The 17,469-nt window shown below is 45.1% G+C and overlaps 1 protein-coding gene across 5 annotated transcripts in view; it reads left to right on the forward strand.

The window, feature by feature from the left end:
• The window catches only part of DACH2 (dachshund family transcription factor 2), a 912,520-nt gene that overhangs the window by 869,898 nt on the left and 25,153 nt on the right, over window positions 1-17,469 (forward strand). For 4 of the 5 annotated variants that reach the window (XM_029606588.1, XM_029606590.1, XM_029606591.1 and 1 more), the window contains 2 exons: window positions 6,060-6,203; window positions 10,561-10,626. In XM_029606588.1, coding sequence (XP_029462448.1) covers window positions 6,060-6,203; window positions 10,561-10,626 — 210 coding nt within the window. The remainder of the gene's footprint in view (window positions 1-6,059; window positions 6,204-10,560; window positions 10,627-17,469) is intronic. The other variant, XM_029606589.1, reaches the window with a different exon arrangement.

Consider the following 17,469-nt stretch of genomic DNA (forward strand, 5'->3'; position numbering starts at 1 on the left):
TGCCACCTTTGGTGGTTCTACTATCTGTCTAATAAAGAACTATCTATGTCTGTCTCCATACTCCAGCCTAGTCAGTGGTCCCTCTCATGATATCCTCCTGGGGGCACTATCATCTGCCATCGGCCCAAGGATTCACCATTCTACATTAGAGTGCTCATCTCTCACACTTCAAGAGCTGAGTACAACAAACTGCTACCTTGCAGTCTAACTCTCAACTGTTGCTAACATTTCCTTCCTCAGGAACTGTATCATGACTAATTGCTACTTCTTAGCAGGAACCATACAGATGGCCAACACCTCCCTTCAGGGGAACTCTCGTATATCAGGTTGCCACTCTGTGCGGAGATCCATAACAGATACTAACTCCTCCCCTCTGGAAGAACAGTTCTTATATGGTTGCTGACCTCTCCCCTCTGGGGAGCAGCTCTATAACAGTTTGCCAACAGACCTCTAACCCTAGCAGAGTTGCTAACAGATTGCTAGCTCCTCCACTCTGGGGGAGCAACGCTCAACAGGATTGCTAACTCCTCACGGAGATTCCTAACAGACTGCTAACTCCTCCCCTAGGGAGGAGCAATCCTAACAGTTTGCTAACTCCGCAGTCTATCTCATAACAGATTGCTAACTCTGAGCAGCAAATCTAACAGATTGCTAACTCCAGTGAATCCAGCTTTAAAATTTTGGAGAAGTCACATCCGGCCTTAAAATAGGTGAAGTTAACTCCAGTGATTCCGGCTTTAAAATTTGGAGAAGTTAACTCCAGTGAATTTGGCTTTAAAGAAAATAATTTGGAGAAGCAGCTAAGTATTGGATGTCAGTAGCCCATGGACCCAGCTCACCTTTCTTCTTTGCAGGCTATTCCGGGCCTGGCTCAATGCATCTCAGAACAGCAAGAAACCTTGGAGAAACTTACTGCAACCTTGTGGGAACGCAAGGACCCTATTTTGCAGGACATAGAAGAATTTATGGACTTGTTTAAATCCGTTTTTGATGACCCTGCTTGTATATCTGTTGCCGGGTTTGCTTTATTGGGCTTGAAGCAAGGCAACAGATCCCTGGCTGAACTTGCCATAGAGTTTAAAATTCTTGCAGCGGAACTTCGCTGAGACCCCAGATGTCTGAAGACACTCTTTTGCAGAGGCCTGGATACCTGCATGAAGGACGAGCTAGCTGCTCGTCAGACACCTGACTCACTGGAAGAATTGATAGCCTTAGCTACTCGGATTGACTGGCGGCTCCGAGACAAGGTGAAGGAACTCCGGCCTAAGGTGTTACCTGGGTTGAAACAAACCAGTGCTCCTGCACTACGAATGGACCCAGCACTTCCTGCTGTGGAGAAAAAAGAACCGAAGGAACCTGGCCATGGTCACCTGACCTCTAAAGAGAGGTTGAGGGCGCTATTAGGTGCCGCGGGTTGGACGTGTGTTTTCCTCCCCTTACTGAATAAGGGGTAAGGGAAAACGTGCGTCCAATAGCAGGCTAACAGTGCGCTCCGTCGGAGCGCACTGTACTGTATCGGCCTGTATGTTAGAGCTATGGTAGCATTGGTGGCCCACTTGCGAGCAGTTTCCATGGAGGAGAAGGTCTGCAGAGCTGCGAGGTGGGGTTCTCTCCACACATTCACATGCAGTACTGTCTGGATAGTGATGGCCGACATCACAGCAAATTTGACCAGTCTGTCCTTCAGAACCTGTTTGAAGTGTACAATCTAACTCTGTTCCCACTTAAGGCCCATTCTTTCTTTTCAGGCTGCCCCCTCCCCTTGTTACCAACAAAACTGGTTGTAGTTGTTGTTGTGTCTTTGGAACTTGTTTAGTGTTTTGTTGGACCCCTTTTATGTTGGGAGGAAACCTGTAACTAGGGATTCATCCATGTACGAGGACTGCCATTTTGCTTGTCCTCAGAGAAAGCAGAGTTGCTTACCTGTAACAAGTGTTCTCTGAGGACAGCAGGATGCCAGTCCTCACAAAACCCACCTGCCACCCCGCAGAGTTGAGTGTCATTTTGTAGGTATTGTTTTTAATTAAATTTTATTTCTCAATTTGGTTATAAGATAGAGGATCCCCGTGTGGATGCATGGTATAATGGGATGCTGGACATGCACAGAGAGGCTCAGTCAAAGTTCTAGAAACTTTAATATAAGTTTTCCATGCCGGGACTCTATCCGATAATGTCACTCATATGTGAGGACTGGCATTCTGCTGTCCTTAGAGAACACCTGTTACAAGTAAGCAACTCTGGGGCTGTTGCAATAAATTTGTGTAGAAAGCGGGAGCTGAACAGTCAGCACCCACTTTCTTAATGCGCTCCAGGTGCCCCAAGGGGGGCGCCATGCAATATTTAAATTAGGGAGTTGCGTTAGCAAGGAGGCACTAGGGTCGCTTGCGCGCCCCTAGCACCTTCTTGCTAACGAGAACCCGATCGGTTTTCCTAACTCGACTGTCTGCTGGTTAGGAAAACCGATGCCGAGTATAACGGTGTCAGTTTCCCTAACTCGGCCGTCCGTCAGTTAGGAAAACTGACGCCGGGGGTTCAGGAAACGGACGCTTGTTAGTTGAACATCCGTTTCCTGCACCTGACTGACAAGTGTTTTTTGGTTTGTTTTTTTAGACTTGTTTCTTTAAGGTTTTCCTCCTACTTAATATCACAACGATATTAAGTAGGAGGAAGTGCAGAAAAGCAGTTTTTTCTGCTTTTCTGTACTTGTTTTAAATGCGCTCAGCTATTAACGCCTGATCCAGGTAGGAGTTAATAGCTGATTGCTAAATATGCATCTGAGATGCACTTTTTTTTTTTGCATCTGAGTGAATGCCTAATAGCCTTATTCACATGCATTTGCATGTGATGAGTGCTATTAGATTCACTCTGCATCGGATGCGCGTTGAATAGGCGCTAATCCCCTTATTGCATTAGGGGATTGATTAGCGCCTATTCAACCCGCGTCCAAATGCGGGTTATATAGTGCGCTCAACTGTACGCACTGTATTGCATCGGTCCCTCTGTTATACATTGGAGACCCAGTATATGCTAATTTATCTCAGAGTGACCAACTGCCTGGTTTTGGACCGGACAGTCCGGTTTTCCCGTCAGCTGTACAGTGTCTGATTATACAATAGCAGGGACCAATCAGATTACATTTTCCTTCTGGCTGCTGCACCAATCGGTGGCCTGGACACATGTAGGAAACAAAAAAAAGCTTCTGTACATGCTCAGACTCACAGCCTATCGGAAAGGGGTGGTCCATCGGGGCTATGGTCCCACCTACCCCAGCAATTAGAGAGCTGCTGCCAGTCAATGAATGACAAGGTGAGCTTTGATCCTTCCCCTGCCTGCAACTTGCTACAATGGAACTTACATTAAGATGTAATGTCCACTGCAAGCAAGTTAAAAATAATAGCAATTTGCGTTTTCACCCTTTTTGCTGGTGCTGCTGCTGCTGGTAAGTCTCAGCCTTCCCTGATTCCTGCCATGGCATCTGTGTTGTGTCCCCGAGTGCACGCTGTGCAGCACAGGAACTGCTGCCTTAGTTTTGCCGTGCTGCATGTGGGACTCAGCAGGACCCTGCTGCCTGCATCATCACGTGGGGATCTGCTGCTGTCCAGCTCAGGCTCTCCTAACCACTGTCTTCAATCCAAGCCGGACTTGCAACCATCAGGACAGGGGACCATAGGTTAGGAAAATGGATGGATGGGAGGATTAGGAGAGCTGGTGTCTGGGGAGCAAAGCAGGAGCAATGAGTTAGGGGTGGGGGGGTGTGGGGGCATTAGAGAGAGCAAGAGGACTGAAGAGGGAATGGGGTGAAGATAAAATAGAAGAGAGACTGAAGAGAAGAGGGGGAAGAGACAGAAGACAGAGAGAGAGAATGGGGGACCAAATGGGGAGGAAAGCAGCCAGGGAATTGGGCAAGCGCAATTGGGGGGGGGGGGGGGAGGAGCTGAAGGGAGAAGAGGATTTTGCTGAAGGAGGAAGCAGCTTGAGGGGAGGCACTTTCTTCCTCCACAGCCTCCTCCTCTCTCCCCATCCTCTTCTATCTCCTCCTCTTCCTGCTGCCTCTTGCCAGGGCCAATGCAAGGGGATTAGGTGCCCTAGGCACCTTTTGCTTTGTGCTCCACCTCAGTCATGCCAACACACCCTCCTGCCCCCGGTCGCCGCCCCCAACTCCTACCTCTCGGTTTTTTGGGTAATGAGCAGTGGCAGCCCCACATGGCTCACACCCCCTAATGGTCAGCGCCCTAGGCCCAGGCCTAGTGCTTCCCCTCCCTGTCCTTTTTCCTCAGCAAATTTATGCAAATGAGGGCTCCACCTCCTCTGCCCTTGAGTGTCCATCCTGGTCTGTGGAAAAGTTGGCCACCCTATATCTCATGCATATTCATTGTGAATATCCGGAAACCCTGACTGGCTGCGCGGATCTCCAGGACAGCTTTGGGAAGCCCTGCCCTATCAATCTCCTGCAGCTCCATTAACTTCAAGGAGCAGACCATGGACTGCCATGGTTACCACAGGCAAATCGACAGTATGAACACCAATTGCTGGGAGATTAAAGACGACGTCATTGGAAGAGTCCAACATACACGCTTTTGAAATGTGTTTGTCGGTGAATAAAAGTTTTTGAAAGATTATACTGGCAAAGCATGGAAGGCCTATCTATTGAAGGATTTTCAGACAGGCACAGATTCAAGAAACCCTTTGATAAATCAAATCCTTTGTCTTTTATGAGGCTGTGCCAGCACAACATTTTGAAGATAAATGCTAATAATGCCTATGTTTTTTTTTATTATAAATTTGTGATTCAAATTATTAAATAAATATTCTCATTTTAATTAAGTGACTTAATACATACAATTTTTACAGTATGCACACAGTATCAGTAATTTTGCCTTTTATGTGCAAAGTCAGCAAATAGAAACTTGTCAGTTTGCTCTTTCCCACGATTAACACCGTTTAAATCAATGAACTTGCAGTAGGTTGCTATGGCAATGTGCAATAGATCTGCAAGATGACAATGAATTGCTAAAATTTTATAACTGCTGGTGCTATAAGTATTTAACATGTCATAACTAACATGACTTCAGGCTCTAAGAAATAAACCTTCTCCCCCCACACACACACAATTTTTAAGATGATCATAATAAACGAAATCTAAATTGGCACATTTTTATTCCTTCCTGTTTGATCATTCTTCCACAGATGGCATGCCCAGACAACTCTGCGAGTCCTCAACAGCCCAAGGGCTGGAGGAAGGCCTGCTACAAGATGCACTTTCAGTGCTTTTGTTGACAAATTGGATCCAAAGCACGAGGAGTGGCTTTGGATCCAATTTGGATCCCTGGCTAGAGCACACTACCTCAGTAGGATGCCCAAGACACTGGCTGGCCCTGACCCATTTAATGTGGCCAATATTTTGATTAGCTTTTTGTTTTATATATTTTGTATATTTTTCTGCTCTAAACTGAATGTGTGAGTTCTTTTTTTTTGTTTTGCCTTATGAGAATGCTCTTTAAAATACTTGAAAAAAGAATCTTGATATCAATATCTTGTTTATTGCGAGGGTTCTCAACCAGTCCTCGGGACACAACTAGCCAGGACCAGTCAGGTTTTCAGGATAGCTACAATGAATATGTATGAGAAATTGGCAATGCACTGACTCCATTATATGCAAATCTGTGTCATACATATTCATGGTGAATATCCAGAAAATCTAACTGGCTAGGTGTGTCCCGAGGACTGGGTTGAGAATCACTGATTTATTATGTACTTCTCTATGGGCCTGATCCACTAAGGCTTTTTTCCCTTTCTATGGATTTGATTCCCATAGACACAGAATGGGAAAATAAGTCTTAGGGAATCAAACCACATTTGAACTATTATGTTCTTAGATGATAGTAATCTGTTCTAATTTCATTCTTGTTATCTTCCATGAAGATAACGTACCAGGTCATTTAAAAAGTTAGTTCTGTTATGCCAGCAAGCAAAGATTCCTTTTTTGTTTTTTTGTGAATGTAAAAGCTGGAAGAAACATGACTTATCGTAGTGGTCACATTTATATTTCTGTATTTTAGCAACAATCCAGAAGCGCTTGAAGAAAGAGAAGAAAGCAAAGAGAAAATTGCAAGAAGCTCTGGAATTTGAATCAAAGAGACGAGAGCAAGTGGAACAGGCCCTTAAGCAGGCCACATCAGGAGAAGGTCTCAGGATGTTAAATGGTAGTATTTGTGTTGGATTTGAACTACCAATTTATAGCAGTATTTATCTATTTAGAGTCTCATTTACTAAGCATTTTCCCATAGACACAGAATGGGAGAAAAGCCTTAGTAAATCAGGCCCTTAATTTGCTATAAAAATTATTGAGGCCCATATTCAGACACAGTCTAGATAGCAAAGTTACCGGGTGATTCATCAAGCCGCGTCAGGGCTCTAACATGCATTATATCGCGCAATATACGTGATATTTTATATCTTCTCACCCAAATACCCTCCCCTATTGCAATGACCTTCTATGCATGCATTTGCATGTATAAATAATGCAAATGCATGCAAAGAAGGTCATTAGTAGAGAATCTGATGTAAATATTTTATCGCAGCCGACAAGAAAGTGGTCAGCCACAATAAAATATCTACACCTATTTGAAATGCGTTAGATGTGTGGCAGGAGGCTCGGGATCCTAACGCGGGTCTGGAGGCTCCCGCCACAGATTTAAAGTGGCAGAAAAATAAAAGAAAAAATTTGTGGCCAAATGGGGAAGTTGAGCGGGGGTCAGTGCTGACACCCCCAAAATGTTTAAAAGTTATAAAAAAAAGAACTGTGTGGCGATGGCCCCAGCCCTCCCTTTCCCCAAAGCTCACAATAAAATGTGGCCCCATCCCCGATACTATTACCCCTTCCACCCCCAAGTCACAACCTGAATGCCCCCACCCCCGGCCCTCCCAAAGACATTCTATGAATCCTCCCGGCCCCCCAAAGTCCCCACATGTTTCCTCCCACCTCCCCAGGCCCCCACCAAAGTCCCTACAGGAAACTTTCCACCCCTCAAAAATATAAAGGCTAGGACTCCCCACCCTCCAGAACTCTCCCCCCCCCCCCCCCCCGTATCTAGAAAGGGATCCTGTGTCAGGGCCGGGTGCACCCTCACAACCGACCAGGTTAGCATCATTTTCCAAAATGGCAATAATCTGACCAGACATGTCCTGGATCTGATCACCGGACCTTACCCTAGTCACATGACTGGGGCAAGGTCAGGTATGGGGTAGTTTTGGAGGGGGATTGGGGTGGGGGAAGGGTGTGGAGGATCCTGCACTTTTTATTTTGGGGGTAGGGGGTTTCCTGTAGCAACTTCGGGGGGCAATGAGGTAGGGGTTTTGATTGAAGTGACTTCGAGGGGGGCTGGGGGGAGAGAGGATTCATGTGGTGACTTTGGGGGCGCCGGTGTCGGGGGATTGATTGAAGTGACTTCAGGGGGGTGTGGGGGGATTCATGTGGTAAATTCGGGTTGGGGGGCTGGGGTTGAGGGGATTGATTGGACTGACTTTGGGGAGGAATTCATATGGTGACTTGGAGGGTGAGAAGTATTGGGGGCCAGGAGCCAGGGCCTCTTTTTATTGTGTACTTTGAGGAAGGGGGAGGGGGCAGGGTGCCACGCAGTTCTATTTTTTAACGTTTAAACATTTTGGGGGTGTCGGGACAGCTTTGACTGGCGGCCCCAGGTTTTTACGGGGATCAGCACTGACCCCCGCTCGACCTCCCCGTTTTGCCGTAACTTTTCTTTTTGGGCCAGCAGCCCTTTAAGGCGATGGCGGTCCCGTGAAGTTGGGGCCTTCCTGCAAGAAAACATAACGGCTTAGTGCATGTAGGGGTTAGCCAGTTAAACTTATCCAGATAACTTTGTAGGTATATCCAATAGTGCTGCCGTACTATTAAATATAGCCAGTTATAAAAGTTAGCCTGCTATCTATACGCCGGCTAACTTTAGGGCAGCTATCTGGGCTGACCAGACTTAGCTGCTAAGTCTTCTGGCTAACTCTGAATTTCGGACTCCTCCCAGCTACATCCCTGGAATGTCTCCTAACTTATCCGGCTAAATTCTAGCCACCTAACTCATTAGCCGGCTAGAATTTAACTGGTTTCTCAAGTTAGCCAGCTAAATGCTTTTGAATATGAACCTTACTGCTCAAAACAAAATCCTATTTCAAACAAAACCATATGTATAATCCAAGGATAACATGAAAGATATTTAAGCCAAAGAGATGCTGTTCAAGGAAAATATAAACATTTTGGAGACATTCCAATAATTCATAAAAAGTCTGCAAATGCTTAGAGAATAAGGCATTATTCATAAGAGAAGATTTTTGCCCAGTTAGAAATCCAGGATTTGAGTATGGTTAATCCCATACAATTTCATGCTATTCTTGTAGGAGATTTTGAGAACTAACTATTCCTCCTTACTAATTTTATTTCAGTTTTCATAAGACTTCTTTGTCCTTAGCTAAATGACTGCAATCAAAATGCTATAAAGTCTTCCACTTTCCTAGTCTTCACAGTTTTTTCACTTTAAAACAATTTTGTAATATAAAGAGCCCCTTTCTGGTGCACAAATGGCTCTGCATCCTCGGCGTGTTTGTGTGTAGGAAGATATCCATTCCCTTATACAGCAGTTCTAAGAAGGGGCTAGCACTCACATAATGCACACAGACATTTTCTGGATGTATTGTATGTAAAGTTGCATTATTTATAGTGTAACTCAAACACTGGAGCAACTTGCTGCAATTATAAAATGGGGAATAAGACATAAATATATAATGGATAACAGATAGAGTCCTATCAGTGAAGGGACAGTTATTGATTTATGTTGTTCTGCTGATGCCCTTAAAATTCAAGAGTGAATCTTGAGTTGTTTAATCAGGTTGGCAGAACCAGGAGAGTCAGTTACTGATGCTGCCTTGCTAATTATGTTCTGTAGTTAATCTCTTAGAAAAAAAAAAATGATCCCATGATCTAATGACATGGTGTAGGACAATAATTCATTTCTTCACCTCTCATTGTACACATTCTTGTACAATGAATGAGGAAATCTATCACGTAGTTACAATACACTGTATATTCTAATATTTTTAATGTTTCCAGTAATAGTTTGAATTTGTATGTTTAACTGCAGAGTGTAGAGCTGCTGCTTTGTAAATGATCCATTGCCCTTATCTTGCTTTGAGCCCTTCCTCTCTTATGTAACCACTACAAGGCCATGCCTCCTGTCTATAGAGAAAAGACCAGCACAATGGAAAACTGTTAGATAAAGCTTGGCAGGGTCCCTTGTTATTTCAGTAAAAATTAGAATTTGCATGAGATGTAGTCTCAGCAAGAGAGAAGGAAAGCTTGGGAAGGAAGGAATGATGAGGCTTAACCAATAAGCCTTGATATTGTTGATATAACTTCCATCATTGCTCTCTGCTTCAGCAGCAGGGGGAAAAGGGGAATTGTAGTCATAGAGCAACCAATGAGAGCCCAACTTTTATGGTTTGGGGAAATAATGGGGTAACTTGCTGATGCGGTGGTTACTGCTCTTAACCAATAAGACTGATACGTTGATACAACTCAAACATTGCTCTCTGCTTCGACAGCAAGGCATAACAGGGGATTGGATTCAAACAGCAACCAGTGAGGACCCTGACTTTTTACGGTGTGGGAAACTGATAAGCATGGGGTAACCTATAGGCGCAGCAGATACTATTATAAGCTTTCTGGGAAGACTGGATGGTCCATTTGGACCGTTTCTGCCGTCATTTCTATGTTTTTATGGAAAACTAAATGTAGAACTCTGTGAAAAGGGGTTAGAACACGTTTAAAGAACCTTTTGTTTACTGTATTCTTTTTGGTGGGAGGTTTTTGAGCTGTGACCGTGTACAGTAATATTCCACCATATAATATGACATTCCATCCATTTTGTAATATGCCAAAGTATTAATTACTGTATATGTGAACCCAATGAAATGTTAACATGAGAAATCTGATTGGTCTTCATAATATGGGTATATGCTGTATTCTGCTTCAGAAAATAACAGAAAATGCATCTTTTCTATCATCAGTTTCACTGTTCCAGTTTATAATAGGAATAAGAACCATTGGATAGGAAATTTCTTGTTTATAATTCCCAGACAGTTAAATCAAGTTGTTACTGAATGGAGAAAATGCTTAGTTCAGAATTCAATTTGCTGAAGTACTTGTGTTGTACAAATCACTACTTACTCACTGAAGTTTGTTTACCTATTGTCTCTTTCCCCCATTGCATTTACTGAGTGAATTCTGATATTTCAAAAAGTAATGTTATTTGCATGCAAAGATTTCACACAAATTCAGTGAATGGTGTCTTGAGAGCATATGAAAAAAGGCACTAAGCATTCATTGAATGTCCAAAACTACCTTTGCATTGTATTAAGTGCTTACTACTGAAAATCTATGTAAACAACCTTGTATCCATTATAGTGTTTTATATGTAACCATGATCAACCATGTCTGGCTATTCTACCAAGGGGCAATCAGGCAGTCATTAATCCTTGGTGTCGCATTTTCAGATGCTGGAATCCCAGAGATGGAAACAGAACACAATGGGACCCAACATGACAGTGCAGCAATGCAAGGTACAGTAATTTGATTGTCTTTTTATTCTACTTAGATTCATGTAGAGATCAATTAATAAGTTGAAAGTGGTACCTTTTTATTGGACTAAATACATTTGTGATTAACTTTCAAGACTTAAGCCCAGATTTTCAAAGGCCTGCATGCGTAAAAAACGGGTTTTATGGGTGTGGCTGGGCCTTGCTCGCACCGTAAACCCTGGTACACACACAGGTGCCAGGCCCTGAAAAAGGGGCGGGCCGGGAGCCAGGGTCTGGGGGGGATGGGGGGGACGGAGGCCGGCCGGGACAGCGGCCATTTGCTGCTGTCCCGGGGAAGCGCACGCCGGCAACCGACACACGGAAACTACTTCTGCTCCAGAGGAGCAGTAAGTAGTGAAATAAAAAAATTTGGGGTAGGTAGGTAGGGGTTAGGTGTTGGGGTGGAGAGGGGAAAGAGAAGGAAGGTTAGGCAGAGGGTAGGAAAGTTTCCTCCCAGTCCGCTCCTTAATTGGAGCAGACTGGAAGGGAACCGGAGGAGGCCCGATTACTTCACCACGCGTATTTACCGAAAATTCGCCCGCACATGTGCGTGCGGATTTTAAAATCTGGCGCACGCATGTTATAAAATCAGCCCATACATGTGCATGCGCCAGGAACTGCGCGCACATGGTCAGCCACGGGCTCCTTTTAAAATCGACCCCTTAACTTTTTTTTATCTCTTTGACATGCCTTACTTGTCTCTAAATCTTGCCTTTTAATTTAAAACTCTTTACAGCTTTGAAAACCAACATTGTTGCTGTAATCCAACTTATGGTTTTCTTGCATATTCAGACGTCATCATCCATAGATTTTGTATTGACCTGATGAATGGAGTATAACTCTTGAAAGCTAGTCCAACAGAAAGTATTGTTAGTCCAACAGAAAGTATTGCCTATAACTTGTTTATTGTTTATTCTTCATTTTTAAAGTACAGTCAAAATTACTTTTCACTTTACTGAGAAGGTAGTTGATGCTTGAAATACCTACCAACAGAACTGGTAGTAAGCAAAACAGTGACAGAATAGAAGCATGCTTGGGCAAATGCAGAAAGCAATGGTAAGGGTTACTGAAGAAGACAAGATAATATAATGAATACAGTAACACAGTAGGTAAGGGGCAATTGAGCAGAGCAAGAGAGCTAAAAATTGCTGCTTTTTTATGAACAGAAAGCTGAAATAAAAGCTGTTACAACAATTATTGTTGCTGGTTTGTTTCAGCTTTACGTTAACTTTTCTCCTTGTCAATTGATTCTTCTTCCTAACAAATGTACTAGACGTCAATAAATGTATTTGTTGCAGAGAAGATTTGTAACATAGGAAGCCAACAGATATAACATATGTATAAAAAGTTATTTTGGAGGAACAGACTTCTGTTTTGTTTTTTAATAATTACAAGTTGTTACAAAAGGGTTTGTAATGCAGAGGAATCGCTATTCTCCCAGGACAAGCAGGATGGTAGTCCTCACATATGGGTGACTTCAACAGGTGGAGCCCTATTACGGAACACTTTGCCTGGCACACTGAGCATGCCCAGCATGCCATGATCCCTGTGTCCACAGGGGTCTCCCTTCAGTCTCTTTTTTTCTGCATTGCAGGTTGCCTCGCGTTTAGGAGCTCTGTGAGTCTTTTCTCACAACTTTTCCCATGGAAACACTTGAAGTTTTACTTCACAAATAATTTCCCTACACGGGTCTCCCTTTGCAGGGTCTCCCTTTGCATACATTTCATCGACACTCATTGAGTACTGTGCCCTGTTCTCGGTCGGTTCCTGTCACCTCACTATCGGTTCCCCCGGGTTACCAACCGAATTGCACCCCTCTTTTCTCCCTATGCCTATCACCCTTGGTCCGCCCCACAATGCCCGCAAGTGTCCTTGCTGCGATCTTCCATTGGGGCTAGAGGGATTGGGACATCCACGTTTCCTGTTGCCTCCAGGGCCGCCATTGATGCTGTCGATGCCTCCATCGATGCCCCCGATGCCTCCATTGATGCCATCGATGCCCCCATCGATTCCATCGGTGCATCCGTCGAGTTCATCGGTGCTTCTGTCGATGCCATCGGTGCTTCCGTTGATGCCGCCTTAGATGCCATTGATACTATCGAAGCCACCATCGATACCTCCATCAATGCCCTCGACTAAAGAAAACGATCCATACTTCGGGTTCTCAATCAGAGCCCTGTGTAATCTTTGGGCGACAAACAATGCCAGGAGCAGTAGCGGCACGGTGACCGTCCATCACCAATGCCATCCGGGACAGTGAGGGCATTTTCCTAGGTGCTGGAGAATGACCAGGCCGAGCATCGAGAGAAACATCGTTACTGCCACGGTAACTGTCTGCCGACGCCATTCTGGACATCGTGGCAACTTCCTCGGTGCTGGAGAATGACTGGGCCGGGCACCTAGGGAAACATCATCGCTGGCACCGACGTGATCCCGTGTTCGTTGCTGGCACTGGTACTGCACCGGCATCAGTATCCATTGAGCCAGTTGCGAAGCAGGCCCGGGTACAAGAGTCTCCATGCTCCGAGGCACCAAGGCGTTCCCCACTGACACCAGTGCCAGGTACTGAGCCATCACAGATTCATGTGGAAGTGCCAGTAATGCCTAGCCTGTCTCCCCCAGTAGCTGCGCTACCTATACCAGCTTCCAGGGAGGAGCTGGACGTCCTCACCCATCAGGCTATCCTCAATGCCTTCTGGAATCTACTAACACCGGAGCCATCAATATTTGCAGGGTTGTGGCACCACCTTGTTGTGGCACTTACCAATGACAGCCTAAGTCATCGACGCCGACTCTTCCTTCTGAGCTTCCACGGACCCCTATACCTATCCCGGGATCCTTGAAGGGCGATGGGCACTGTAATCCTGCTTCGGCACCGATCCCATCGAGACCTAAATAAAGGACGTGTCTGAAACCATCCCTTTCGACCTGGACACTAAAAAGGACCAGACGTTTTTGAGAGGGTCTAGGTCGTAACATCTTCCAAGGACCATATTGGTATCACATATTGCTCTTTACCAGCTATGTTTGACACAACACCAGGGGAACCTCTCTGCCATCCACATGAAATTCAAGCAACATGTGATTGCTTTGAAATGTCCTCCCGTTGCCAGCAACAGGACTCTGTACTAGATGGTAACCTGGCTTACAGCCCCTGATTTACAGCCCGAAGGCCAAGATAAACTAGCTGATCTGCCATGCACCGCAGATAATCTCTTTGTGCACAAGGTCCAGCAGACAGTGGCTCAATTGCAAGACCACCGTGAGACCCTGCGACAGCTCTCTACATTTCTTGCACAGCAAAGAGGGATGCTAGAAGAACCTTTTACCGCTCACGCTCCCGCGTGAGACCAACTAATATCCAGATCACACCAGGTCCGCCAGTCGGGCAGGCTCCTGGATTTTTCAACCTTGCCAGACAACAGAACGGCCATCCCACTGAGGACCAGGACTCGGGATACCGTTCCCCCTGATGCAACAAGGCAGAGGATTTTAATCTCGCTATTTCCTACTTTCAAAGAAATCAGGCGACCTCTGCCCATCCCGGACCTCAAAAATCTCAACAAATTTCTCTCAGCACCATGCTTCCCTTACTACAACAAGGGGGTTGCCTCTATTCTCTGGACTTTCTATACGCTTCATAGTGAGTCAACAACATTTTCAATACCAAGTTCTGCCATTCGAACTAGCTTCGACAACTTGTGTATTTCACCAAATGCCTAGCAGTGACTGCCATTCATCTACAAAGAACAACAGCATTCACACATTTCCTTACCTGGACGACTGCCTAATAAGGAGTCAATCCAAACAAGGAGCTCTAAATTCTCTAAGACTCACTATAAATCTACTAAATTTGGCTGGGATTTCTGATCAACTACCATAAATCCCAAATGGAGAAGATCTGGGCATTACAGTCGTAACGGCCTTCCTGCCCAACAACCGCGCAGACATCCTATCAAATTGTCCACATCTCTGCGCGCATGCAACATAGCCTCAGCCCATCAATTCTTCCATTGCTGGGCCACATGTTTCCACGATCCACGTCACTCTTATGGCCAGACTAGCCATGAGAAAAACTCAGTGGATTTTAAAATTTCAGTGGCTCTATGCCGTTCAACCACTTTCATTCCTGATCCATATCACCGATCCAGTAACCAAATCCTCAGATGATCTTGGCCACAGTCGCACCCAACTTGGGTTGTAGAGCTCATATCAACACCCTCCAAACCCAAAATGCGTTGACTCCACTCCATGAAAAGTCTCAGAACAACTTCCTGGAGCTTTGAGCCATGCGTTATGCCCTTTATGCTTCAAACACTGCGTCTCACACAAAACTTTGTGGATACAGACAGACAACATAGTGGCAATGTGGTAGTCGAACAAACAGGGACACACAGGCTCTTATCTGCTCTGCCAGAAAGCCGCGCAGTTCTGGGCCTGGGCCTTTGCACACGCCATGCATCTCCGGGCCACTTATCTAACAAGCATACCAAACATACTAACAGACCATCTCAATCGATTTCTCCATCCCCACAAGTGGTCTCTGAATCCATGTGTAGCAAGCAAAATCTTCTATCGCTGAAGTCAACCAACCATCGACCTCTTGCATCCAAATGGAACCACAGAGTGGACAGATTCTGCTCCCTACACAGCCATCGAAATGCATTAGCCATGGACGCCTTTGCTTGCCCCTGCAACAAAGGCCTCCTATATGCATCTCTTTCGATACTGCTCTTAGCCAAAACTCTTGTGAAGCTACAGCAGGACAGGTTTTCAATGATTCTCATAACCCCGTACTGGCCTCGACAAGTATGCTTCCCCATACTTCTCAACCTATCACTCCAGTAACCAATTCGCCTGCCCACAGGTCAATCTCATAACACAGACTCACTGATATTCTCAGGTACTTGTAGCTTCAGAAAAACCTTCCACACATAAATCTTACCATTTGAAATGGGCAAGATTTACCAAATGGTGTGCACAAAAACGTATTGGCCCCTTTTTCCTGCCCCACTCCATCTCTATTAGGCTATCTAGGATACCTTTCGGATTCTGGACCCCAGACATCCTCCGTACAGGTACGCCTCAGTTCCATCTCAGCATACCACCAGGGAGTAGGGGATGCCCTGTTAATGGCTCAACCCCTTATGAGTTGGCTTATCATGGGTTTTCTACAACTTAAGCCTCCTCTATGATCACTGGTTACAGAATGGGGCCTAAATGTAGTGCTTACAAGGCTCATGCATTCCCCGTTCGAGCTTTTGCATTCCTATAACATTAAAATTCTAACATGGAAAATTCTTTTCCTCGTAGCCATCACCTCTGCTAAAAGGGTCAGTGAGTTACAAGCCCTTGTTGCATACTCACCCGACACTAGGTTCCTCTGTGACCGAGTGGTCCTCTGTACTCACCCTAAATTTCTTCTTAAGGTGGACACAGCCTCTCACCTTACTCAGTCTATAGTCTGCCCACTCTTCCCAAGGCCTCTCTCTCTCACCAGGCGAGAGGGTTTTGCACACCTTGGATTGTAATCGTGCACTTGCATTCTATGTAGACCGTACTGCACTCCATAGGAAATCCACCCAACTGTTTGCTTCTTTGACAAAGACAAGCTGCGAATTCCAGTGGGCAAACAAACTCTCTCCAACCGGCTAGCAGACTGTATCGATTTCTGCTATGAGGAAGCAGGCCTTCCTCGCCAGGGGTGAGTGCAGACACATTTTGTAAGGGCCATGGCAACATCAGTAGCACACTATCATTCAGTACCAATTGCCAACATCTGCTAGGCTGCGACATGGAGCTTTCTTCACTCATTCACAGCCCTCTACCGCTTAGATAAGAAAGTCCGTCAAGACTCTGCCTTTAGCCAATCTGTCTTGAAAACCTTTGTTCCAGTATAATCCCCAACTCCTTCCCCAACCCCCTGCTGTGATTTCAGGCTGCCTCATCATTGCCAATAGCATCCCAATTATGGTGCCTGCTGCACAAGTTGTCTGCTATTGGCCTGTTGTAATATGAGTCAGCTTGTAGCTTGCTAATCACCCATATGTGAGGACTACCATTCTGCTTGTCCTGGGAGAAACCAGAATTGCTTACCTGTAACAGGTGTTCTCCCAGGACAGCAGGATGTAGTCCTCACAAAACCCACCTGCCACCCTGCGGAGTTGGGTCTGCTTACGTTTATTATTTTATTTTTTCAATCACGCTTTTTGCTACAAACGAGACTGAAGGGAGACCCCTGTGGACACAGGGATCATGGCGTGCTCAGTGTGCCAGACAAAGTTTCTAGAAACTTTGACAAAAGCGTTCCATAATAGGGCTCCGCCTGATGACGTCACCCATCCTGCTGTCCTGGGAGAACACCTGTTACAAGTAAGCAACTCTGCTTTCTGCAATGTAGCACTGCACCCTTAAATTCTCCTCCATTTCACAATACTGCTAGAGCAGGGACTTGCATTGATGGCCAAATGGATACAATTTTCCTCTACTGCTAACAATGTACAGCTCCCAAGATCCATTACAGAATTCTGATATCTCATGAAATATTGGTGTCAATGCCACATCCCCATGATCCATACTGCATATTTCAATCAAATGGTATTACCTCTTCTGTCTGATCTAGGTTATGGCTGCAATGGATTAAGCAAATACATCTATTTTGTAGATTTATAATAGCGCATTATATGCCCCCTTTCTTACTACCGTCATGAGTAAATCTGTTTATGAGGATCTGAACTTCTGCACCCACTTAAGCAAATCTGCTGTTAAAGCACATCTTTAAGCAAAGCAGAATAGACTCCTTCAATGGATGATGAGTTGTTTGGA

Source organism: Rhinatrema bivittatum, chromosome 6, assembly GCF_901001135.1.
Source record: "Rhinatrema bivittatum chromosome 6, aRhiBiv1.1, whole genome shotgun sequence".
Taxonomy (NCBI): Eukaryota; Metazoa; Chordata; class Amphibia; order Gymnophiona; family Rhinatrematidae; genus Rhinatrema; species Rhinatrema bivittatum.